Source organism: Cheilinus undulatus, linkage group 11 (assembly GCF_018320785.1).
Source record: "Cheilinus undulatus linkage group 11, ASM1832078v1, whole genome shotgun sequence".
NCBI classification, from domain to species: domain Eukaryota; kingdom Metazoa; phylum Chordata; class Actinopteri; order Labriformes; family Labridae; genus Cheilinus; species Cheilinus undulatus.
Window position 1 is genome coordinate 1,155,149 of NC_054875.1, and position 24,513 is coordinate 1,179,661.

A 24,513-nucleotide genomic window follows, 5' to 3' on the forward strand; every position below is an offset into this window, starting at 1 on the left:
AAAATATATATAAATATTAATTATACTTTTATTAATATTATTATTATTATTATCATTATTAATAATAATAATAATGACAATAATAATAATTATTATAATAATAATAATTATAATAATAATAATAATAATAATAATAATAATAATTAATAATAATGATAGAATATGCAAGAAAAAATAAAAATGAAGTCTTCCTACAGAGAATAAAATCCCTTACATAAAACCCTTTCTCTGCAGTTTTTAATCCCTCGTTTATAAACAAATGGCGTTTTAAAACCTTTAATCATTTTAATACACTGGCATCTTTGGCATCTTAAAGAACCAGAGTGCTGATCCAGGCAGCAGCATCAGGATTGTTCCACAAAAATGAAATTAAGGAATGTTTACTTTGATTCTAGTGGGCTGACTTCCGGTCCGGTAGGTGGCGGTAATGAGTCTTAACCCGCATTGCAGACTGTAATCAAACCCCACCAAAGAAGGAGAAGGCGCAGAAACACGTCACTTCCGTGATGCCAAACAATCGTTCCGTAGGTATTTGAGTCCCTGAGATCAAACCGGATTTGTCAACAGATTTAGGAGGCTCAGTGAGACCGGGTCCCGGTGTTCCCCTTCATCACAGACCGTTATTTCTCTCCGCCGGTACCGGAGGTCCCCGTTAACGTTAAAATGAAGAAGAGGAGCTCGGAGAAGCAGCGCCATGTGGTGGCCTGGATCAACAAGGCTGAGTGGGACCAGGTCTTAGAGTACCTGTACTCCAAAGAACCGGGTCTACAGAGAAACGCCCTGCACCGGATCTCTGCCTGGAAGGCCCGCTACGTCAACAGCACACCTGTGGCCGTGGACTGTACCGCAGACCTGGTCCGGTGTCAGGTAGGACAGGTGCTCACTGATGATAGAGGTATCTAAAGGACTAGACCATAGACCTGGTCCGGTGTCAGGTAGGACAGGTGCTCACTGATGATAGAGGTATCTAAAGGACTAGACCATAGACCTGGTCCGGTGTCAGGTAGGACAGGTGCTCACTGATGATAGAGGTATCTAACGGACTAGACCATAGACCTGGTCCAGGGTCAGGTAGGACAGGTGCTCACTGATGATAGAGGTATCTAAAGGACTAGACCATAGACCTGGTCCAGGGTCAGGTAGGACAGGTGCTCACTGATGATAGAGGTATCTAAAGGACTAGACCATAGACCTGGTCCAGGGTCAGGTAGGACAGGTGCTCACTGATGATAGAGGTATCTAAAGGACTAGACCATAGACCTGGTCCGGTGTCAGGTAGGACAGGTGCTCACTGATGATAGAGGTATCTAAAGGACTAGACCATAGACCTGGTCCAGGGTCAGGTAGGACAGGTGCTCACTGATGATAGAGGTATCTAAAGGACTAGACCATAGACCTGGTCCAGGGTCAGGTAGGACAGGTGCTCACTGATGATAGAGGTATCTAAAGGACTAGACCATAGACCTGGTCCAGGGTCAGGTAGGACAGGTGCTCACTGATGATAGAGGTATCTAAAGGACTAGACCATAGACCTGGTCCAGGGTCAGGTAGGACAGGTGCTCACTGATGATAGAGGTATCTAAAGGACTAGACCATAGACCTGGTCCAGGGTCAGGTAGGACAGGTGCTCACTGATGATAGAGGTATCTAAAGGACTAGACCATAGACCTGGTCCAGGGTCAGGTAGGACAGGTGCTCACTGATGATAGAGGTATCTAAAGGACTAGACCATAGACCTGGTCCAGGGTCAGGTAGGACAGGTGCTCACTGATGATAGAGGTATCTAAAGGACTAGACCATAGACCTGGTCCGGTGTCAGGTAGGACAGGTGCTCACTGATGATAGAGGTATCTAAAGGACTAGACCATAGACCTGGTCCAGGGTCAGGTAGGACAGGTGCTCACTGATGATAGAGGTATCTAAAGGACTAGACCATAGACCTGGTCCAGGGTCAGGTAGGACAGGTGCTCACTGATGATAGAGGTATCTAAAGGACTAGACCATAGACCTGGTCCAGGGTCAGGTAGGACAGGTGCTCACTGATGATAGAGGTATCTAACGGACTAGACCATAGACCTGGTCCAGGGTCAGGTAGGACAGGTGCTCACTGATGATAGAGGTATCTAAAGGACTAGACCATAGACCTGGTCCAGGGTCAGGTAGGACAGGTGCTCACTGATGATAGAGGTATCTAACGGACTAGACCATAGACCTGGTCCAGGGTCAGGTAGGACAGGTGCTCACTGATGATAGAGGTATCTAAAGGACTAGACCATAGACCTGGTCCTGGTACTGATAGAGGTGCCCAGGCTAACTGTTGAAACAGGGCTAAAGGACTAGACCATAGACCTGGTCCTGGTACTGATAGAGGTACCCAGGCTAACTGTTGAAACAGGGCTAAAGGACTAGACCATAGACCTGGTCCTGGTACTGATAGAGGTACCCAGGCTAACTGTTGAAACAGGGCTAAAGGACTAGACCATAGACCTGGTCCTGGTACTGATAGAGGTACCCAGGCTAACTGTTGAAACAGGGCTAAAGGACTAGACCATAGACCTGGTCCAGGGTCAGGTAGGACAGGTGCTCACTGATGATAGAGGTATCTAAAGGACTAGACCATAGACCTGGTCCTGGTACTGATAGAGGTGCCCAGGCTAACTGTTGAAACAGGGCTAAAGGACTAGACCATAGACCTGGTCCTGGTACTGATAGAGGTACCCAGGCTAACTGTTGAAACAGGGCTAAAGGACTAGACCATAGACCTGGTCCTGGTACTGATAGAGGTACCCAGGCTAACTGTTGAAACAGGGCTAAAGGACTAGACCATAGACCTGGTCCTGGTACTGATAGAGGTACCCAGGCTAAGTGTTAAAACAGGGCTAAAGGACTAGACCATAGACCTGGTCCTGGTACTGATAGAGGTACCCAGGCTAACTGTTGAAACAGGGCTAAAGGACTAGACCATAGACCTGGTCCAGGGTCAGGTAGGACAGGTGCTCACTGATGATAGAGGTATCTAAAGGACTAGACCATAGACCTGGTCCTGGTACTGATAGAGGTGCCCAGGCTAACTGTTGAAACAGGGCTAAAGGACTAGACCATAGACCTGGTCCTGGTACTGATAGAGGTACCCAGGCTAACTGTTGAAACAGGGCTAAAGGACTAGACCATAGACCTGGTCCTGGTACTGATAGAGGTACCCAGGCTAACTGTTGAAACAGGGCTAAAGGACTAGACCATAGACCTGGTCCTGGTACTGATAGAGGTGCCCAGGCTAACTGTTGAAACAGGGCTAAAGGACTAGACCATAGACCTGGTCCTGGTACTGATAGAGGTGCCCAGGCTAACTGTTGAAACAGGGCTAAAGGACTAGACCATAGACCTGGTCCTGGTACTGATAGAGGTGCCCAGGCTAACTGTTGAAACAGGGCTAAAGGACTAGACCATAGACCTGGTCCTGGTACTGATAGAGGTACCCAGGCTAACTGTTGAAACAGGGCTAAAGGACTAGACCATAGACCTGGTCCTGGTACTGATAGAGGTACCCAGGCTAACTGTTGAAACAGGGCTAAAGGACTAGACCATAGACCTGGTCCTGGTACTGATAGAGGTACCCAGGCTAAGTGTTAAAACAGGGCTAAAGGACTAGACCATAGACCTGGTCCTGGTACTGATAGAGGTGCCCAGGCTAACTGTTGAAACAGGGCTAAAGGACTAGACCATAGACCTGGTCCTGGTACTGATAGAGGTACCCAGGCTAACTGTTGAAACAGGGCTAAAGGACTAGACCATAGACCTGGTCCTGGTACTGATAGAGGTACCCAGGCTAACTGTTGAAACAGGGCTAAAGGACTAGACCATAGACCTGGTCCTGGTACTGATAGAGGTACCCAGGCTAACTGTTGAAACAGGGCTAAAGGACTAGACCATAGACCTGGTCCTGGGTCAGGTAGGTCAGGTGCTCAATGATGATAGAGGTATCTAAAGGACTAGACCATAGACCTGGTCCTGGTACTGATAGAGGTGCCCAGGCTAACTGTTGAAACAGGGCTAAAGGACTAGACCATAGACCTGGTCCTGGTACTGATAGAGGTACCCAGGCTAACTGTTGAAACAGGGCTAAAGGACTAGACCATAGACCTGGTCCTGGTACTGATAGAGGTACCCAGGCTAACTGTTGAAACAGGGCTAAAGGACTAGACCATAGACCTGGTCCTGGTACTGATAGAGGTACCCAGGCTAACTGTTGAAACAGGGCTAAAGGACTAGACCATAGACCTGGTCCTGGTACTGATAGAGGTACCCAGGCTAACTGTTGAAACAGGGCTAAAGGACTAGACCATAGACCTGGTCCTGGTACTGATAGAGGTACCCAGGCTAACTGTTGAAACAGGGCTAAAGGACTAGACCATAGACCTGGTCCTGGTACTGATAGAGGTACCCAGGCTAACTGTTGAAACAGGGCTAAAGGACTAGACCATAGACCTGGTCCTGGTACTGATAGAGGTACCCAGGCTAACTGTTGAAACAGGGCTAAAGGACTAGACCATAGACCTGGTCCTGGTACTGATAGAGGTACCCAGGCTAACTGTTGAAACAGGGCTAAAGGACTAGACCATAGACCTGGTCCTGGTACTGATAGAGGTACCCAGGCTAACTGTTGAAACAGGGCTAAAGGACTAGACCATAGACCTGGTCCTGGTACTGATAGAGGTGCCCAGGCTAACTGTTGAAACAGGGCTAAAGGACTAGACCATAGACCTGGTCCTGGTACTGATAGAGGTACCCAGGCTAACTGTTGAAACAGGGCTAAAGGACTAGACCATAGACCTGGTCCTGGTACTGATAGAGGTACCCAGGCTAACTGTTGAAACAGGGCTAAAGGACTAGACCATAGACCTGGTCCTGGTACTGATAGAGGTACCCAGGCTAACTGTTGAAACAGGGCTAAAGGACTAGACCATAGACCTGGTCCTGGTACTGATAGAGGTACCCAGGCTAACTGTTGAAACAGGGCTAAAGGACTAGACCATAGACCTGGTCCTGGTACTGATAGAGGTACCCAGGCTAACTGTTGAAACAGGGCTAAAGGACTAGACCATAGACCTGGTCCTGGTACTGATAGAGGTACCCAGGCTAACTGTTGAAACAGGGCTAAAGGACTAGACCATAGACCTGGTCCTGGTACTGATAGAGGTACCCAGGCTAACTGTTGAAACAGGGCTAAAGGACTAGACCATAGACCTGGTCCTGGTACTGATAGAGGTACCCAGGCTAACTGTTGAAACAGGGCTAAAGGACTAGACCATAGACCTGGTCCAGGGTCAGGTAGGACAGGTGCTCACTGATGATAGAGGTATCTAAAGGACTAGACCATAGACCTGGTCCTGGTACTGATAGAGGTGCCCAGGCTAACTGTTGAAACAGGGCTAAAGGACTAGACCATAGACCTGGTCCTGGTACTGATAGAGGTACCCAGGCTAACTGTTGAAACAGGGCTAAAGGACTAGACCATAGACCTGGTCCTGGTACTGATAGAGGTACCCAGGCTAACTGTTGAAACAGGGCTACTGGTTTCCAGGATTCCAGCTCCATTGGTCAGAAACAGAGGCTGGGGCTGCTGGTGTCGGTCCATCTCCCCGTCGTCGTGACGCTGATGTCTGTGAACAGACGCCATGGCTGAACTGATGCATCTGCTAACGTCTGCTATCTAGAGCAGTGTTACTCAACCCTGTTCTACCAAAGAAACAAATGATTGAAAATACCTCTGCAAGAGCCACAGTCTAAGAGGTGAAGCAAATACAGCTTGAAATAGCAATAATAAGAAGTTAAAGATGGCAAAATGGTCAAAATGCAACAAAAATTAATAAAAAGGAGTGAAAATGGGGAGGAAAAGGGGTCAAAAAGTAGCAAAAATGGGTGAGAAGTGACAAAAAATGAGTTAAAGGTGACATTAAATGGTCCAAATGTGGCAAAAAAATGAGTGAAAAATGACTAAAATGGGCAAAAAGCAGTCAAGGGTGGCAAAAATGGCAAAAAAATAAGAAACAAGTGGCATTTAGGGGCAACAGATAGGTTAAATGGGTGAAAAGTGGCAAAAAATTGTGAAAGGGGGAAAAATGGGATAAAGTGGTTAAAAGAAGTGGCTTAAATGGGCAAAAAGTTGGAATAACTGGTTTTTAATGGTGAAAGGTAGCTTAAATGGGTGAAAATTCAGACAAAAGAATGTGAAAGGGGTCAAAAACTGGTAAGAAGTTGCAAAAAAGTGTCAAAATAGGGACGAAAAAAGTCGGAAAAAAGTGGTACAGCAAAAAGTGGCTTAAATGGGTGAAAAGTGGAAGAAAAAATGGTGAAAAATAAAGTTTCAGTTTTTAAGGTTTTCTGTGGGAGTGATATTTAAAATTAAGACATAAAAGAGCCACACGTTGAGTATCACTGATTTAGAGCTTCAAAAACCAGAAGAAGGATGTAAAATCTCCTCTTTGGCCCTGAGGAGGCCGGTGTAGAGACCTGATGTTCTGGATGAGCTGCAGCTTTCCTGTGTTGTTTTTACTGAATTATTTTAATTCTGATGAATAATGTTAGAATAATCCAGCCGTCTCCCTGCCTTCTTACACAGAAACCTGTCGATTCTTGTCGTGTTTTTAAGATGTGGATTGGTTGATTTTGTTTCAGGTGTTGGACCGGTCCGGACAGGTGAGCGGGGACGACCTGGTGCTGCTGTACGGAGCGGCTCTGGTCCGGTTTGTGAACCAGATCACAGAGAGGCAGCAGGGGCGGAGCGCCCGGCCCCTGAGACGGCTGGCCGGGAACCTGAACATCCCCGGGTGGGTGGTCGACCTTCGTCACGACGTCACTCACAGGAAGCTGCCGTCTCTGAAGTGGTGCCGGAAGGGCTGTAAGGTGGTCCTGGACTGGCTCCAACAGGAGTACTGGTCCAGGCAGCTGGGGGGCGGGGCTAACGAGGGCTGGGACTGTCAGTCAGACGGGGAGGATGAAGAGATGGACCTAAAGCGACAGGAGGACGAGCTGCTGGCCAAGCAGAAGGAGATGGAGGCGTACAAGGCGGCGCGGGAGCTCCTGATCTCCTTTGAGCGGGAACAGTTTGAGGCCTGTGGCGGTCTGCAGGAGGAGCAGAGGGGGACCGCGTGGCCCGCGCCTCTGGCTGACATGAGCTGGATCCTGGGTGAGATCAAACAGTTTGCTCTGGAGTCCAGCGAGCTGCTGGTGGACGTGCTGTTGGAGGACGGGTTCATGGTTCCTACGGTGGAGCAGCTGCAGACGTTAGGCTGTGAGTCTGCTGACGATGACGGCCTCTCTGAACCCAGACTCCCTCTGGCCTTCCTGCGCTTCTGGCTGCCCCTCCTGAAGATGCTGAACTCCCCGTCGTTCATCCACCTGCTGCTGGAGAAGCTGTTTGTGGAGCTGAAGCTGCTGAGCGCCGAGCGGAACAATCACCGAGCGTTCTACATCTCAGCATGGATCTCCGAAGTCTTCGTCTGCAACACCAACAAGTTCGAGTTCCACTTTGAGACGAAAACGCAGAAGAAGAACCGGATGAAGGACAGGATCTTTGTGAACCGCATCCAGCTGAGGTGGCAGCAGCTGCTCTCCGCCTGCCTGGAGGCTCCCTGCAGCAGCACGCCTCACCTGCTGCAGCTGATCCTGGACGACATGGAGCACCCCCTCCCCCTGGAGACCCGGCAGAGGCTGCTGCAGCTCTGCTCCATCTACACCCAGTCTGCTCCCCCCGACTCTACCCGTCCTCCGCAGCAGAAACAGCCCATCTACACTCTGGAGAGTCTGCACGAGAAGCTCTCGCGGCGTCACGGTCACGCCCGGCGCTCCAGGGCAGACTCCGAGTCCTCCCAGGATCTCCGGTCTTCAGACGCTCAGGCTGAAAAGGCAGAGCTGCTGCGAGGCTCCCCCTGGCAGGTGTGTTCTGATAAGGTTCTGTGGAAGAACTTTCCTCTGGGGAAAGTCCCGGGACAGTCAGATGACCCCTCCTGTCTGATGGTGGAGAACTACTCCACTATGACTGTGTTTGACCAGCCGGTGGAGCTAGAGAGCAGCACGGCACACGGCGTGGCGGGGGCGTCTGCTCCGGTGAGGATGTCTGAGGGTCTTCTGTGGAGCCACAGCGACGTGAACAAGCTGAAGTCTGGACTCAAACTGTTCTGAGTCGAGTCGTAAGACTGTGAAATAAAAACATTTATCTGCCGGGAAGCTGAACCGGTTTGTCTTTATGACGTTACTCTCTGATCTGATTGACTGAGACACAGCAGCAACCTGATTGGGATGTCCAAGTCTGAGACTTCACTGTGCCAAGTTTTTTAGACACACATGGTTGTGGTTATAATTAGTGGTTTCAAAAGTACCAAACTAAAAGCCTCCACTTCATAAGGCGAGTCATAGGAGAAGAACAGGTCCATGAAGAAAGGCCGTCCTGTGATGAAGGTCAAACAACCCGGTGGTCTAGCTATCACCAAAATCTCCTGAACACCGTTCAACATTGAGCAGAAACATCTCCAACGTATTTGTGCAGTTCAGCTGACCTGCAGAAGTTCTTTCCTCTCCTTGGTGCCGGCCTTGTGGAAAAAAAACATCAGATTGTTTCAAACTGATCATAAAGGATGAAGAAGCATCAGAGATTCTGATGACCTTCACTGAATTTTGGTCTCATCCTCGTTTCATGGTCACTGTTTTTGGATTCAGATGTTAGAAAGGTCATGAACGTTACTCACAGGTCCAGAGTTCAGCTTCAATGTTCTTTTAAGGCTGGGCGCTAAAACATTCATACTGTATCGCAGTTTATCTAGAAATAGCTGTGGTGTTCCTCTCATTCCAGTCATGTTAACATCTGCTGTGTTTGTATTAAATGCCTTTAATTCTACAACAGTCCAAACACTTAAAGATCTTTATTTAACTTTTAAATTTAAGGAAGAAAAGCAAAGATTTCCACATTTAAAAAGCTTAAATGAAAAGACAATGAAGCTCCATAATCTCAGCTGTTTCCTGTAGGAATGTAGACCTCCAGAAAACCAATGATTTAACACCTGAATGATAGAATTCTTTAGTTAAATTAAAACTCACCCTTTTTAATGAATTTGACGTTTTTTTTCTCCTAAAAATCCTAACAGGAAAAAGTTCTACAGTACAGTAAAGAAGTTTACTATGTGTGTCTAGAATATTTGGCTCAGAGTGGAAATAATACAGAGTTGGGCAAAGATTATAATCTGCAATAGTTTCGATGCTGTACTTCTGTCCAATCAACCTCTTTTTCTCTATGATAGGAGAATGATGGTGGAGTAAAGGAACAGCATGAAGAGGAGCCGTTTAAATAAAACCCTTAAAGAGAAGTTCTAAAACATCTGAACAGGACTGTGATATCACACATCAGACTAAAGGTTGTTAATCTTTTAGCAGTGTTCATTTAAAATAACGATCTGTTTTCATGAGATTATTGAAAAGAAGAATAGAGTCCTGACCGTAAAATTAAGACTTTCATCCCAGAATTGTAATAATTTGAATCTTTTTTTCCAGTGGTCTGAACATTCTTGTAAATTCACTGAATAACTGAAAGACATCTTACTGTGTCTGTTATTTACATTTGGGAAACAAAATGTAATTTAATGTCGGCCCCTTCAGTGTGACCCACAGGTCAAAAATATCAATAATTTGTAAATATGGGGGAAGAAGGGACAAAATATACCATCAACACTAAAATTTTAAATATTACCATCATAATATTTGTGTTTTGTGAAATATATTTGTGTTTTGTGAATTTTACTTTGCACTTTTGAAATAATTGTTTTGGCCTTCAGGGCCACCGTATTGGTCAACTCTTTACAAGAAATGAGAAATAAAGCAGGCTGTTTATTTCTCCACAATACATTTATATCCATTAATAAATGCGGTTAAAAATGACAGAATATTAACTTAAAGAACCAGCTATGTTCATGGCCTTAAAGAAGCTTAAATTGCCTTGAGTTCTGTGTTTAACTGTTTATTATGCTGTTCTGTGTTAGAGTTTAAAAACTGGTCCAATGATTTCAGATCTAAGTTGTATATTTTTACCTTTTGTTCAGTCCTGAGGAATTTTAACTGTTAAACTGAGAGAATCCAACAGTTAATTCAGGACTAAATGAATGTGGCCCCCTGTCCCTGATGTGACCAGTAGTGGGCGGTATCGGGACTCTTCCGGATGCTAACCACCTGTAAAATCACACGAAGAAGAAGTTCCGGTCCTTCCAGATCGTCGCGCCATCGTCGTCCTTTGTGTCCAACCTCTGAGCGGTCCAGAAATCTCTATAACCATCTGAAGGATCATCGAAGACCTCCGTACAGATTCCTGACCACATTTTCAGCATTAGTTGTCTTATTTTAAACCAGAACGGTAAGTTTATCAGCGGTAGAAAAGGCGGTAAAAGTTGCTGCGTCATCCCCGTTAGCTAGCTGTTACCTTCCGCTAAACCTATTAGCGGCTGTAGACAGGAATAGTGACTATAAAATACAGTAAAACTGGAGTTAATTTATTTAAATTAAACTCTCAGGATCAGTGAGAGGGAGGTTAGTTAGCAATCAGGATGCTGAGACTGTAGAAACGTTCCTAGGCCTTGTTAGCAGATTTAAGCCAGGACCGTGAGAGTGAAAACTTCCTCCACTAAATACGAAAAACCACCAAAAAATACTAAAAACCACCAGAAAATACTAAAAACCACCAAAAAATACGAAAAACCACCAAAAAATACCAAAAACCACCAAAAAATACCAAAAACCACCAAAAAATATGAAAAACCACCGAAAACACCCAGAAACACCAACCACAGAGCTAATGCTGTTAGCATGGAGGAGGGTAGACAGAGCTAATGCTGTTAGCATGGAGGAGGGTAGACAGTGCTAATGCTGTTAGCATGGAGGAGGGTAGACAGAGCTAATGCTATTAGCATGGAGGAGGGTAGACAGAGCTAATGCTGTTAGCATAGAGGAGGGTAGACAGTGCTAATGCTGTTAGCATGGAGGAGGGTAGACAGAGCTAATGCTGTTAGCATGGAGGAGGGTAGACAGTGCTAGTGCTGTTAGCATGGAGGAGGGTAGACAGAGCTAATGCTGTTAGCATGGAGGAGGGTAGACAGAGCTAATGCTGTTAGCATGGAGGAGGGTAGACAGAGCTAATGCTGTTAGCATGGAGGAGGGTAGACAGAGCTAATGCTGTTAGCATAGAGGAGGGTAGACAGAGCTAATGCTGTTAGCATGGAGGAGGGTAGACAGAGCTAATGCTGTTAGCATGGAGGAGGGTAGACAGAGCTAATGCTGTTAGCATGGAGGAGGGTAGACAGGGCTAATGCTGTTAGCATGGAGGAGGGTAGACAGAGCTAATGCTGTTAGCATGGAGGAGGGTAGACAGAGCTAATGCTGTTAGCATGGAGGAGGGTAGACAGTGCTAATGCTGTTAGCATGGAGGAGGGTAGACAGAGCTAATGCTGTTAGCATGGAGGAGGGTAGACAGTGCTAATGCTGTTAGCATGGAGGAGGGTAGACAGAGCTAATGCTGTTAGCATGGAGGAGGGTAGACAGTGCTAATGCTGTTAGCATGGAGGAGGGTAGACAGTGCTAATGCTGTTAGCATGGAGGAGGGTAGACAGAGATAATGCTGTTAGCATGGAGGAGGGTAGACAGTGCTAATGCTGTTAGCATGGAGGAGGGTAGACAGAGCTAATGCTGTTAGCATGGAGGAGGGTAGACAGAGCTAATGCTGTTAGCATGGAGGAGGGTAGACAGTGCTAATGCTGTTAGCATGGAGGAGGGTAGACAGTGCTAATGCTGTTAGCATGGAGGAGGGTAGACAGTGCTAATGCTGTTAGCATGGAGGAGGGTAGACAGAGCTAATGCTGTTAGCATGGAGGAGGGTAGACAGTGCTAATGCTGTTAGCATGGAGGAGGGTAGACAGAGCTAATGCTGTTAGCATGGAGGAGGGTAGACAGTGCTAATGCTGTTAGCATGGAGGAGGGTAGACAGAGCTAATGCTGTTAGCATGGAGGAGGGTAGACAGTGCTAATGCTGTTAGCATGGAGGAGGGTAGACAGTGCTAATGCTGTTAGCATGGAGGAGGGTAGACAGAGCTAATGCTGTTAGCATGGAGGAGGGTAGACAGAGCTAATGCTGTTAGCATGGAGGAGGGTAGACAGTGCTAATGCTGTTAGCATGGAGGAGGGTAGACAGAGCTAATGCTGTTAGCATGGAGGAGGGTAGACAGAGCTAATGCTGTTAGCATGGAGGAGGGTAGACAGAGCTAATGCTGTTAGCATGGAGGAGGGTAGACAGAGCTAATGCTGTTAGCATGGAGGAGGGTAGACAGTGCTAATGCTGTTAGCATGGAGGAGGGTAGACAGAGCTAATGCTGTTAGCATGGAGGAGGGTAGACAGTGCTAATGCTGTTAGCATGGAGGAGGGTAGACAGTGCTAATGCTGTTAGCATGGAGGAGGGTAGACAGAGCTAATGCTGTTAGCATGGAGGAGGGTAGACAGAGCTAATGCTGTTAGCATGGAGGAGGGTAGACAGTGCTAATGCTGTTAGCATGGAGGAGGGTAGACAGAGCTAATGCTGTTAGCATGGAGGAGGGTAGACAGTGCTAATGCTGTTAGCATGGAGGAGGGTAGACAGAGCTAATGCTGTTAGCATGGAGGAGGGTAGACAGAGCTAATGCTGTTAGCATGGAGGAGGGTAGACAGTGACATTGGTCCAATGTTGAGCTCAGACTGAGATCAAATGGAGGAGATTAACTCTGAAGCGGGGTTACTGATGGTGCTGTTTTGTAGGTCTGCATTAAATCTGATTAAAACTGTATTTCAGGCTGCAGCTGAGTTAGTTTGGCCTTCAGGACATAAATGATCAAGTTAGTGGTAAAAAACTGCCAAAGAGGGTTAAAGTTTTCAACACATCATGTTTAAAACCATAAAATTCTCCATGACTACATCAGTGATTGATAGTATTTATGTGCCGATGCTTTTAAAACCTCTTATGTAATGTTCCCAAAGCTGCCTCAAACTAAAATGGAACGACCATAGCTGTTACATCCCTGTATTTTCGAACTACACCTATTTTTGTCAATACCACGCGATACCTCAGCCTGTATCAGTACCACAATGACAAAAACCAGGTCTCCGGTCAGTTTTGGGTGATCTCTTGTTTTTAATTGCCAGAATTACAGGCACACGTGTTTGTGCAGTCTAGATGGTGTTCTTTCTTTCTGCTGAGGCAGCTTGGGGTCAGGATTAGGATGTGTAAAATTGGATTCATACAGGTATGTGATATTCCAATATTTACAAATTAATTTCAGCCCTTAAAACACAATTGTAGGTTGGAATGATAAAGAGAGGATTAAGCTGACTATGCATGAAGCTGTAACGTATTTTGGTGCATTCTGAGCAGTGAGACTGAAGTGACCTCTAGAAATATAGCAATCTATTGTGTTAAGTCTTGTAGCGTGACAGTGGCAGCTACACACATGTTTGGTAATGATGTTGAGTGTCTCAGCACTCCATACGGGTAAATTAGCCACAGCCAACGTTTAGCTGGCTAGTTCAGTCCTAGACGTTTGATCCCTTTGGTCTAAGCTGCAGATTTAAAGCTTCTTGTTTTGTCTGTTTTATGTAATAGACAGAAGTTGCTAGTTTTTATGTTAGTCTGTTCTTCATCTTATTAAACAGTTAATTTCCACAACAGTTACCGTGATAGATAATCAATCCACTGTGGCAGGATAACACACTAACAGTGTATTTTTGTCTCCACAGAGTTAAGAACATTAGGTATCTTGTGGACGGCGCCCCTGCAGGCCCACAGTCCCCACAATGATCACCAGAAGAAGAGGCCGTTCTGTGAACACCACAGAGGTGCAGTCTCTGGAGGTTGAAGTGGTCAACGCTGTGGAAACTGATGAAGATCTCTTCAGTCCGACCGAGGGTTTCCTGGCTGGCGACATCGACACCGCTGGAATAGAGCTGGATGATCTGCTTGGAATTGAAGACTTGAAATGGACTCTTGAAAAAGACGCTGCGTCTCCACTCTTCGATATTGAATTGGCTGATTTTGGTCTGTGCGATGTCAAGGATGAAGACTCCCAGATTGGAGCGTCACCGGGCTCCTCTCCTGACAGAATTCCAGCTGAGAAGAAGATGAAGAACCGGCAGAACCAGTCGAGGAATGTGATCAACAAAAACGCCATAGCTGCCAGGTTGAATCGTCTCAAGAAGAAAGAATACGTCAACAGCTTGGAGAAGAAAGTCGGGATCCTGTCGACAGAAAACAACGGGCTCAAACAGGAAAACAGCCAGCTGACCAAGAGGGTCGAGGAGCTGGAGGATGAGACCAGGTACCTGAGGGCTGTGCTGGCCAATGAGAGCATGTTAGCCCAGCTCTTGTCCAGGCTGAGCGGTGTGAATGGGATGAAATTATCTTCCTCGCTTTTCCAGGGGCGGGATTCAAACGACCATGACTACGCGTTACCCAGGAAGCGTGTGAAAGTGGAGGAGAAAGAGACATCTGGTGGCGTTTGTCTGCATGTGGACAAGAACCACGTGTCGGTGGAGTTCTGCACCAAGTGTGCAGAGAGTGCAAGCACGTCGATCAAAATGTAGGGTCAAGTACTTCTCTCTGTTTTCAGATATTCAGACTGAACTGGATGAACACTTAGTTAATTTACTTCAGAAGTGTTGAATGTTTATGTTTGATCATGTTTGAGTACACGTTACTGCTAAACCTTGTTGACAGTTTCTTCTAGGTAATGGTTGATCCACCATGCGGGCTGAGCTGCTCTCTGAACACCTTTACCTGCTTGACTCCATGGTAAGGATCAAGAAAAGACGTGTTGTTGTTTCTCACAGGATGGTGGCGCTCAGCAGCCACCTCAGTTAATGTCTGTAAACTTCCTGCTCCAACTAAGTGGACTCTAAGTTCTTAAACGTGTTTTTGAATTAATTGGATCTTTGTAAACATGTAACTAATAATTGAATCTAATGGTGCATTTCCACCAAGCAGTCCAGTTTGGTTCAGTACAGGCCTGATCCTGCTTGTTCTTCCACTCCTGAGAACTGTTCAGTCTTACGTGCAGTGATGGGAGTTCCAGCTCTTAGAGATCCAAAGATTTGGCTCAGTTTAATAGTAAGAGCCAGTTTGGGCTCCAAACGGCTCTTCATAAGGCACCGTTTTGACTTTAATGTCTATTGGAGAACAAAACTGGAAAAAAGGGGAAATCGTCTTTTAACTGAGAGCCTCTCCTGTCATTCATAAAAGAGCTGGCTCTTAGAGCCGCCTGGTTTGCAAACAGCACATCACTACTCAAATCACCTTTTCAATCCAACCAGCAATTCAAAAGCCATAATTGAAAAATCTTATGTTCCCATTTTTATTTTGAAATGTTTATGCCAAAATTAGGGAGTGAAACTGAAGCCTGTGGCATGTTTTCTGTTTGTCCTTTATTATGGCTGTCACACAGGATTTAAAGGTCCTGTTGACCAACTAGTGGACTGTAGTGAGTCTAGTTTCACTCTGGGAGGTCAGATAGAAACTCTTAGTACCCCAACAGAAGAGTGCTAAAAGCACTGGACTCAATCAGTTATTTCCCCGCTTTGACAGCGGAATCACAAATTATTACTGAACTGGACTGCTTGGTGGAAACCCAGCTGAAACATCTTGAACGTTAAAATGTTATAATGAAGGTGAAGGTCCACAAAGAGAGCCTTAATAAGCTGCATAATTGGGTAAAAAAGAAAAAAAAAAATCTCTGTATATAATCTGCTTTGGTTAGACTAAATCTCTTTGTGAACCGGCACCATTGTACAAGAGAACACTGATATTTAGCGCCACCTATTTTTCTTTATGCTAAAGTGGATTCTGCTGGTGAAGGGGAGGAGGCTGGACAAGCAGCTGCCACACGGCCTGGTATTTTTTTAAAGGTAGTATCGGTAACGAATGGTATCCATTAATTTTATTTCATCAATACTCCACAACACGTAGCTGTACATCTACAGCTGCTCCACTCAGAGCAACGCTAACAGGACTCATACTCATGATTATGAACTGTGCTTCTATTCAGACTGGCATGTATTTACCAGCAAATACTTTAAAATCAGCTTTAAATGGTGAGAGTGCCAGTTTTGACCTGTAAGAACTTGTAAATAATTTTGATTTCTTTTTGGGAGAGTAATGGCCTTTGAGAAATGTTGAAGAAATAAATCCTATTTTCATTATTAATGACTTATAAATATCTGTTTTCTGTGTTGTTTTGTACTTTTGATATTAATGCTTCTCTTTTTCTCTCTCTAAACAGCAAGCTCTCTGCCGATAAACGTCTAACTTTTCCTCAACTTTTGGGTCAAGTCTGGTAAAGGTTATCAAAAACAAAAGACAGGAGGTCAAAAGCACAGCATTAGGAGGTTTATAGCCCTACCAAGGGTTTAGCCCATTTACTTCAAGTTAAACAGCCTCATATAACAGTCAGGCATACATCACAATCTCTCTTAACGTCAGTTTAGTTCATGTACAGAGTTATGAGTTAGCAGTGGTTTTAGCAGTGCAACGACGAGCCTTGGTACCATTTCCTCCAGATACCTGCAGAAGAGTGGAACTGATGGACTTAAGCTGCCTTTAAATGTGTACAGGCAGAGTCCATGTTAATGCTTTCCTATCAGGGTATTTATTAAATCATGAGAATGTCAGAATTTTTCTGAAAGCTACATTTGGGTTGTGATGTACTTGAAGTTTTAGGAATTGTAGAGCCCTCACATAGGACATAAGGGAACTCTAGCAAGTCTTACTTTACCCCCCAGAATGACACATTCTCAGTCTGCAGCGACCCACTCCTCGAACACGCTGGAGCAAACTGCTCCATCTGTAGTCGGCCTGTAGTTCCACTGAACACACTCTGTGAAAGCATCTGGGAAACTTTAGATACAACAGAACATACAGACTCCTGATGGTTATTCATCCCTAAATCAATATCACACCTCCTCCTGTGGGACAAACTACAGGTTAGAGTCACTGAGATGCTACGGCACCATTGATGACAAAATGTTTGACATAGAAAACCACGGACTTTCACTTGAACCCACACATCCTTTGTAGAAAAACACCTTCTAACTCTATAATGTACTCAACCATGGTAGAGGCATCACTGGATGACAGATGACAAATCAGTTTAAGAGTTGTCCAAACTCCTGATATTCCTGGGATTTTGAGTCTCCAGCTAGTCAGACCTCTGCTCTAGAAACGGCTCCAGTCAGGAGCCAGGATAATGGCACACACTGCTGGTCAGAGGAAACTGTGCAGGCGGAGTATGTGGAATTTAAGGGTTAGACAGTCACCTTCAGTTTCTCATGGCTAGGCCCCAAAAGTCAAAAATGTTGCTGTCAAATAACAGCATTCTGTCATTTTAACAGTAAAGCGGTTACTTCTATCAGTTCAGAGCGGGTACACCTTAGTCTCACAGGTGACTGCTTTCATATTGGTTACCAGTTAAATATACAGGTCTTTATTTAGAGAATTATCACCCTGACACATCCATCTCATCCAGACTAAACTAGACAGTGAAAAAACTTGTAGCTAAAATAGTTTAATCAGGCTAAAACAGAAGGTGAGATCTTTTCTCTTCAGTGTATGTAGTAAGAAAGTCCACATTAAAGGGTTAATAGCTTTTGTCGTGCTGATTGTCAGATAATGTTCAGGCCGGATCAGACCACACGAGTTTAGCCAGATGTTTACCACCCAGCCCTAAAAGGCAGACCACAGTCTCAAACAACAGTGATCAGCCACAATCCAGCAAGACTGGTGTGTCAGACTCAGGTTTTAGTTTGACCCCTTATGACATCAGCAATGTCCGTCGTGTGCTGACCAATAGGAGAGCACACACACTAAGGGATCTGTTTACATACAGCAAAGTTAGCATGCATAGCTGTGTTTAGCTAAGCTAACTGATGGGTTTCTCTGCACCAGTGACTGAAGGGTGCCAGATTTTCTGATGTGCACCAGAACACTCCAAGTCACATGCACCGCACGTACATGTATAGGTAGAGCGTGGTCAACATCAGAGTTGAGTCATTCTGCCTGTTAATGCTGTCCGTAAGCTGCCAGTAAAGCATGATAACACCAGTACTGCACAAGTTTGATGAGAGCAAAATAAAAACACAATCACAGGAAATGGATTATACCAAAGAAGTGCTTGAGAAAAACTGATGCACTCGGGTACCTCTGTAAATCTGGGACTTAGTGCAGCGCTGCCATGAATGACCAGCTGGAATGAAAACAGAATTTTGATTTGGGGGGAAAGATGACTGAAAATTTTAGCTCGAAATGAACAAGTAAAACCAGATATTTACTGTTGGTTTCATATTCCAGGAAGCTTAATATAAGATAAAATAACCTACATGTTGACGACTATTTAGAGCCGTCCACCTAAACGTGTCATTTGAAGCTTTTAGCCTCTAGAACTCAAACTGTGGTTTCCACATGAGTGGCTCCAGGTCTATTAAAGGATAACCAGCATCATCTACAGGACTGCTGTTAGAGAGTCATTGATGCTTCACCCCTGACAACTGAGCTCAGAGTTTTAAATAAAAAGGCTGATATCTTGGTCTACTGTCTGTGCATCGCATGAGTCAGTCTGTTGGCCAAGACAGGAAGATCTTTGTGTAGTCTGACAGCATCATCACAAAGACCACATTAATCATGTGATCTGATCCGGTCTTCAAATTTAGCTCCAGCACTGAGGAGCTGAATATTTACTACACATTCTACCACAGCATTAGAGTTAAGAATCCCAGCATTAGTTCAGTTGTAAAGACATGATTGTGGTTTTAACATCCCTCTCCTTTAACTGCATTAAAACCAGCCTTCTTCATTAGAATGATGAATCCTCCATGTGAGGCGGTCTGTGATGAGGAGTTTCACTTGAAGTAAATGGGAAAGTGCTCTGATCCATTAGGCTTTCTTTAAGGATAATAATGTTACAGCAAGAATATTATAACTGATAGAGAACTTCATGAAACCTAGATTACAAAGGCAGCCAAGTTAAAGGGGCAGGTAGATGACTCAAGAGCACAGCATTGATTTTAAAATGACAAATGTAATCACAGTTCTGACAGAGTCGAGGTTTGAGGTGTCCATTAGGAAACAGGTACATTTTATGAAGAGTTTTCAGTTTTCTTAAGGTTTAAAATAGCACTAATTCACAGTTTGAGACACAATCAGACATAATACCTTAAAAACGGACATTAAAATGTTTAAAACCCTCACTGATTAAACAAAGACATGATTGGAGTTAAAGTAGCAGTCCTGCACAGTAAGACCGGCTCGTTCAAACAAGATTCAAATCAGCTCCTGTTTCATCTTTGTTCTACAAACATCTACAACATGTCTGCATTTAGAGAACATTTTACAAAAGATGGGTGTGCAATGCATGCTGGGAGGTGATTGCAGATGGTTGCATTGTTCTTCCTCTAAAGCAGGGGTGTCAAACTCAACCACAGCAGGGGCCGAAATCTGAATTCAAGTCTTGCCTGAGGGCCTAACAGGGTCAACATTAAACCATTCACTGTCAACCTTACTTTCACAGGTAATACATTTAAGGGAAAGAAAAACTGATGATAGATGATTTTAAAATGACAATTTAAAAAAAAAGGCAAAATATTAGTTAAAAAGGTCAGAACACAAAATCAAAAGTCAAGATAATGTTTTCAAAAGGTAAATATATGAGATAGAAAGTTAAAATCATGAGTTTAAAGGTCAAGATATGAAATAAAATACAGTATGATTTTAAAAGGTTGAAATATGGGCTAAATCAAAGTTAGGAGTTGAGAAGGTCTCAATATGAAATTAAAAATCAAAATGTTGAGTTTAAAAGGTCAAGATATAACAATATTTACAATTCTGAATCTAAAGGGTCAAAATATGAGGTGAAATGCTAAATTTTGAGTTTAAAAAGTCAAAGTGCAGGATTAAAATTCAAAGTTTGGAGTTAGAAAGGGCAAAATATGAGATTAAATTTGAAACCATGATGTTGAAATTTCGAAATATGACTTGAAATTTACAGTCAGAATCTGAAAGTTCACAGCATGAGATAAAAAGTCAAAAGCCAAGTTTAAGCCAGAATTTTGAGATGCAAATTGAAAATATGAAATGACAAATTAATTCCTCTCCCCCATTTCCTTACTTTCTATCTCATTATTTTTAATCTTTTTCACATTTTTATGACTTAAAGGATATTTTAAATCTTCAAGGTTAAATTCTCATTTCTATACTGGAGGAAATCTGCAGACCTCAGACCTGCGGGCCTAATAATTAAAATATGATCTGATCCTACAGGCCGGGTAAGACTGCACCATGGGCCGGATTTGGCCCCCGGGCCTCGAGTTTAACACCTGTGCTCTAAAGTGTCAGCCAACCCGAGCAGAGTTGAGGTGAAGAGTACAGTAGGAAAGACTAGTGAAGACCAAGGTGAGTGCGATGCCACAGACCTGAGAAGAACGGTGCAGCCATGTGGCATCACTACCCAGAGTGCATTGCACAGTAGTGGCACCCTCCATGTGAATGGATGGCTGTCTGAAATCACTCTGTTCACTCTGTAGGGCACTGTAGAGAGAAAACACCGGTTTGTAGTGGTGTCTGAAGTCTGAGTGAGCGTCGTAGTGCCCTCATTCTATCCCACAATGCATTGTGTCAAGGAGTTTTGTGGGGATTAATGTTCAAGTATACCAGCCACTGAAACATCTACAGCAGGAAAATAAACCATTAAAGGTCTTCTGACAGCGGGTTCTAAATGCACTAACTGACCACTTTATTAGGTACAGTAAACACAGCTGAAGGTGTTTTAAGATGGTTTCTGCCGTGTGATTGGCTGATAAGATATTTGTGTGAATGAGCAGTTAAATAAAGTGAGTGGTCCTTATTTAAAGCCTGTGTGATGATTCAGGTCTAATGTAGAGATTTATCACTGCTGTAGATTTACGTTCATAGGCCTTCAAATAGCTGCTCCAGGTTCATGTCCTGGTTTATCAGGCAGCTCACCGCTGAAGTAAACTGGGAAATAACCAGTTATGAAAGTTCAAGCACCTTTCAACAACAGGAGCATACAACAGACCCAAGCACAGACCCCAAACACTGAAGGCCAAAATGCTGAATCAGACACAGTAGGACGGCCCTGCCTGTGTGCGCCTAGATAAGACTTCATGCTAACATTAGACAGGACATGATTTTTAAAGGGATACTTCAACATTTTGGCAAATTCGCCCATGGCCATAATTCCTATAGTCTAAGTAATGGGTCCGTTTCTTTTAGTTGTCAGTGCAAGCTGTTTCTAGATCTGGGGGACCATTAAACCAGCTGCACCGTGAACGCTATTGGACAAGTGATAACCTGCACATTCACCACGCTATGAAATAATAACGTATAATTATGTAACATTACAACACATGAAGCAAATACTCGGAACTATTTCTTGAGTGAACCGCTGGGCGGAGTGACACAGTGCAGCAGCCATGTCTGGAGTGTAGTTCCGTCTCTGCATTTAGCTTTAAAACATCTCCGTCTCGTAATGTTCCATGATTATTCATAGCGTGGTGAATGTGTGTTATAACTCGTCCATGAGAGCGTTTTGGAGTTGTTGGATTGTGTATTTGATGAGTTTGATGAGGGAAAGCAAAAATTCCGTCTGCTAAAATAGCGTTAGCGGTGCAGCTGGTTTAATGGTCCCCCAGATCTAGAAACAGCTTGGACCGACACCTAAAGGAAACGGACCCATTACTTAGACTAAAGGAATTATGGCCATGGGCGAATTTGCCAAAATGTTGAAGTATCCCTTAAACCTGTAATTAAAGCCAGTTTTCATCATTGGACTCAGCCAAATGTTAGAGGCTTCATTTAAATAAGCATCACAACAGCACCAGAATTATAAAGCTGAAGTACAAATTATCAAAAACTTGACCCATCTGATCACTTTATCCAAACGCCGGCCTGATTTATACTGGGTGGAAAGCTCCATCAAAATAAACAGCTGTAAATGGGAACGGCTGGATCATTCATGAGTTTTAAAGCTTAAAACACAAGAACTATGCTGTGTAATGTTACTGAGTAGCCACATCCAATAATAAGTGAGTTTTACATAAAAATGACATTTCAGAATGAATACTGGAATCTTAAAATGATAAAGTTTAAGGTGTAGACAAGTCTGTTCAGGCTCTCTCACTCAAACTGGACAAATGGCGCCATCTAGTGACCAGACATGCCAAAATAGCATATCTCATATAAGAATTTTATCCACCTCCCAAGTCCACATGAATCCTACCTGAGCCCAGGTCTATAATCTACATGAATCCTACCTGAGCCCAGCTCTATAATCTACATGAATCCTACCCGAGCCCAGGTCTATAATCTACATGAATCCTACCCGAGCCCAGCTCTATAATCTACATGGATCCTACCTGAGCCCAGCTCTATAATCTACATGAATCCTACCCGAGCCCAGGTCTATAATCTACATGAATCCTACCTGAGCCCAGCTCTATAATCTACATGAATCCTACCTGAGCCCAGCTCTATAATCTACATGAATCCTACCTGAGCCCAGCTCTATAATCTACATGAATCCTACCCGAGCCCAGCTCTATAATCTACATGAATCCTACCCGAGCCCAGCTCTATAATCTACATGAATCCTACCTGAGCCCAGCTCTATAATCTACATGAATCCTACCTGAGCCCAGCTCTATAATCTACATGAATCCTACCCGAGCCCAGCTCTATAATCTACATGAATCCTACCTGAGCCCAGCTCTATAATCTACATGAATCCTACCTGAGCCCAACTCTATAATCTACATGAATCCTACCTGAGCCCAACTCTATAATCTACATAAATCCTACCTGAGCCCAACTCTATAATCTACATGAATCCTACCTGAGCCCAGCTCTATAATCTACATGAATCCTGAGCCCAGGTCTATAATATACATGAATCCTACCTGAGCCCAACTCTATAATCTACATGAATCCTACCTGAGCCCAGCTCTATAATCTACATGAATCCTACCTGAGCCCAACTCTATAATCTACATGAATCCTACCTGAGCCCAGCTCTCTGGTCCACATGAATCCTACCTGAGCCCAGGTCTATAATCTACATGAATCCTACCTGAGCCCAGGTCTATAATCTACATGAATCCTACCTGAGCCCAGCTCTATAATCTACATGAATCCTACCTGAGCCCAGCTCTATAATCTACATGAATCCTACCTGAGCCCAGCTCTATAATCTACATGAATCCTACCTGAGCCCAGCTCTATAATCTACATGAATCCTACCTGAGCCCAGCTCTATAATCTACATGAATCCTACCTGAGCCCAGGTCTATAATCTACATGAATCCTACCTGAGCCCAGCTCTATAATCTACATGAATCCTACCTGAGCCCAGGTCTATAATCTACATGAATCCTGAGCCCAGCTCTATAATCTACATGAATCCTGAGCCCAGCTCTATAATCTACATGAATCCTACCCGAGCCCAGCTCTATAATCTACATGGATCCTACCTGAGCCCAGCTCTATAATCTACATGAATCCTACCTGAGCCCAGCTCTATAATCTACATGAATCCTACCTGAGCCCAGGTCTATAATCTACATGAATCCTACCTGAGCCCAGCTCTATAATCTACATGAATCCTACCTGAGCCCAGCTCTATAATCTACATGAATCCTACCTGAGCCCAGGTCTATAATCTACATGAATCCTACCCGAGCCCAGCTCTATAATCTACATGAATCCTACCCGAGCCCAGCTCTATAATCTACATGAATCCTACCCGAGCCCAGCTCTATAATCTACATGAATCCTACCTGAGCCCACCTCTGTGGTCCACATGAATCCTACCTGAGCCCAGCTCTATAATCTACATAAATCCTACCTGAGCCCAACTCTATAATCTACATGAATCCTACCTGAGCCCAGGTCTATAATCTACATGAATCCTACCTGAGCCCACCTCTGTGGTCCACATGAATCCTACCTGAGCCCAGCTCTATAATCTACATAAATCCTACCTGAGCCCAACTCTATAATCTACATGAATCCTACCTGAGCCCAGCTCTATAATCTACATGAATCCTACCTGAGCCCAGGTCTATAATCTACATGAATCCTACCTGAGCCCAGCTCTATAATCTACATGAATCCTACCTGAGCCCAGGTCTATAATCTACATGAATCCTACCTGAGCCCACCTCTGTGGTCCACATGAATCCTACCTGAGCCCAGGTCTATAATCTACATGAATCCTACCTGAGCCCACCTCTGTGATCCACATGAATCCTACCTGAGCCCAGGTCTATAATCTACATGAATCCTACCTGAGCCCACCTCTGTGGTCCACATGAATCCTACCTGAGCCCAGGTCTATAATCTACATGAATCCTACCTGAGCCCAGGTCTATAATCTACATGAATCCTACCTGAGCCCAGCTCT

General features: G+C 44.4%; 2 protein-coding genes across 3 annotated transcripts; both read left to right on the plus strand.

Annotated features, from left to right (window-relative positions):
* The first annotated feature begins 491 nt into the window (after window positions 1-491).
* Window positions 492-8,893, plus strand: las1l (LAS1 like ribosome biogenesis factor). Its single transcript, XM_041799712.1, has 2 exons — window positions 492-867; window positions 6,676-8,893. The coding sequence occupies exons 1-2, from the start codon at window positions 664-666 to the stop codon at window positions 8,179-8,181; spliced, it is 1,710 nt and encodes a 569-aa protein (XP_041655646.1). The 5' UTR covers window positions 492-663; the 3' UTR covers window positions 8,182-8,893.
* A 1,348-nt stretch (window positions 8,894-10,241) lies between these two features.
* crebzf (CREB/ATF bZIP transcription factor) lies at window positions 10,242-16,249 on the plus strand. 2 transcript variants are annotated; one of them, XM_041799078.1, is made up of 4 exons: window positions 10,242-10,396; window positions 13,796-14,634; window positions 14,772-14,846; window positions 15,888-16,249. In XM_041799078.1, the coding sequence occupies exons 2-3, from the start codon at window positions 13,853-13,855 to the stop codon at window positions 14,779-14,781; spliced, it is 792 nt and encodes a 263-aa protein (XP_041655012.1). In that variant the 5' UTR covers window positions 10,242-10,396; window positions 13,796-13,852; the 3' UTR covers window positions 14,782-14,846; window positions 15,888-16,249. The 2 variants fall into 2 exon arrangements, with proteins under 2 accessions (XP_041655012.1, XP_041655013.1); XM_041799079.1 differs by having other exon boundaries at window positions 13,796-14,846.
* The last annotated feature ends 8,264 nt before the right edge of the window (window positions 16,250-24,513 follow it).

Coding starts and splice junctions, on each gene's coding strand:
- las1l (XM_041799712.1), top strand. CDS start 664: ATGAAGAAGAGGAGCTCGGAGAAGCAGCGCCATGTGGTGGCCTGGATC. Junction 868..6,675: donor CAGACCTGGTCCGGTGTCAG/GTAGGACAGGTG, acceptor ATTTTGTTTCAG/GTGTTGGACCGGTCCGGACA.
- crebzf (XM_041799078.1), top strand. CDS start 13,853: ATGATCACCAGAAGAAGAGGCCGTTCTGTGAACACCACAGAGGTGCAG.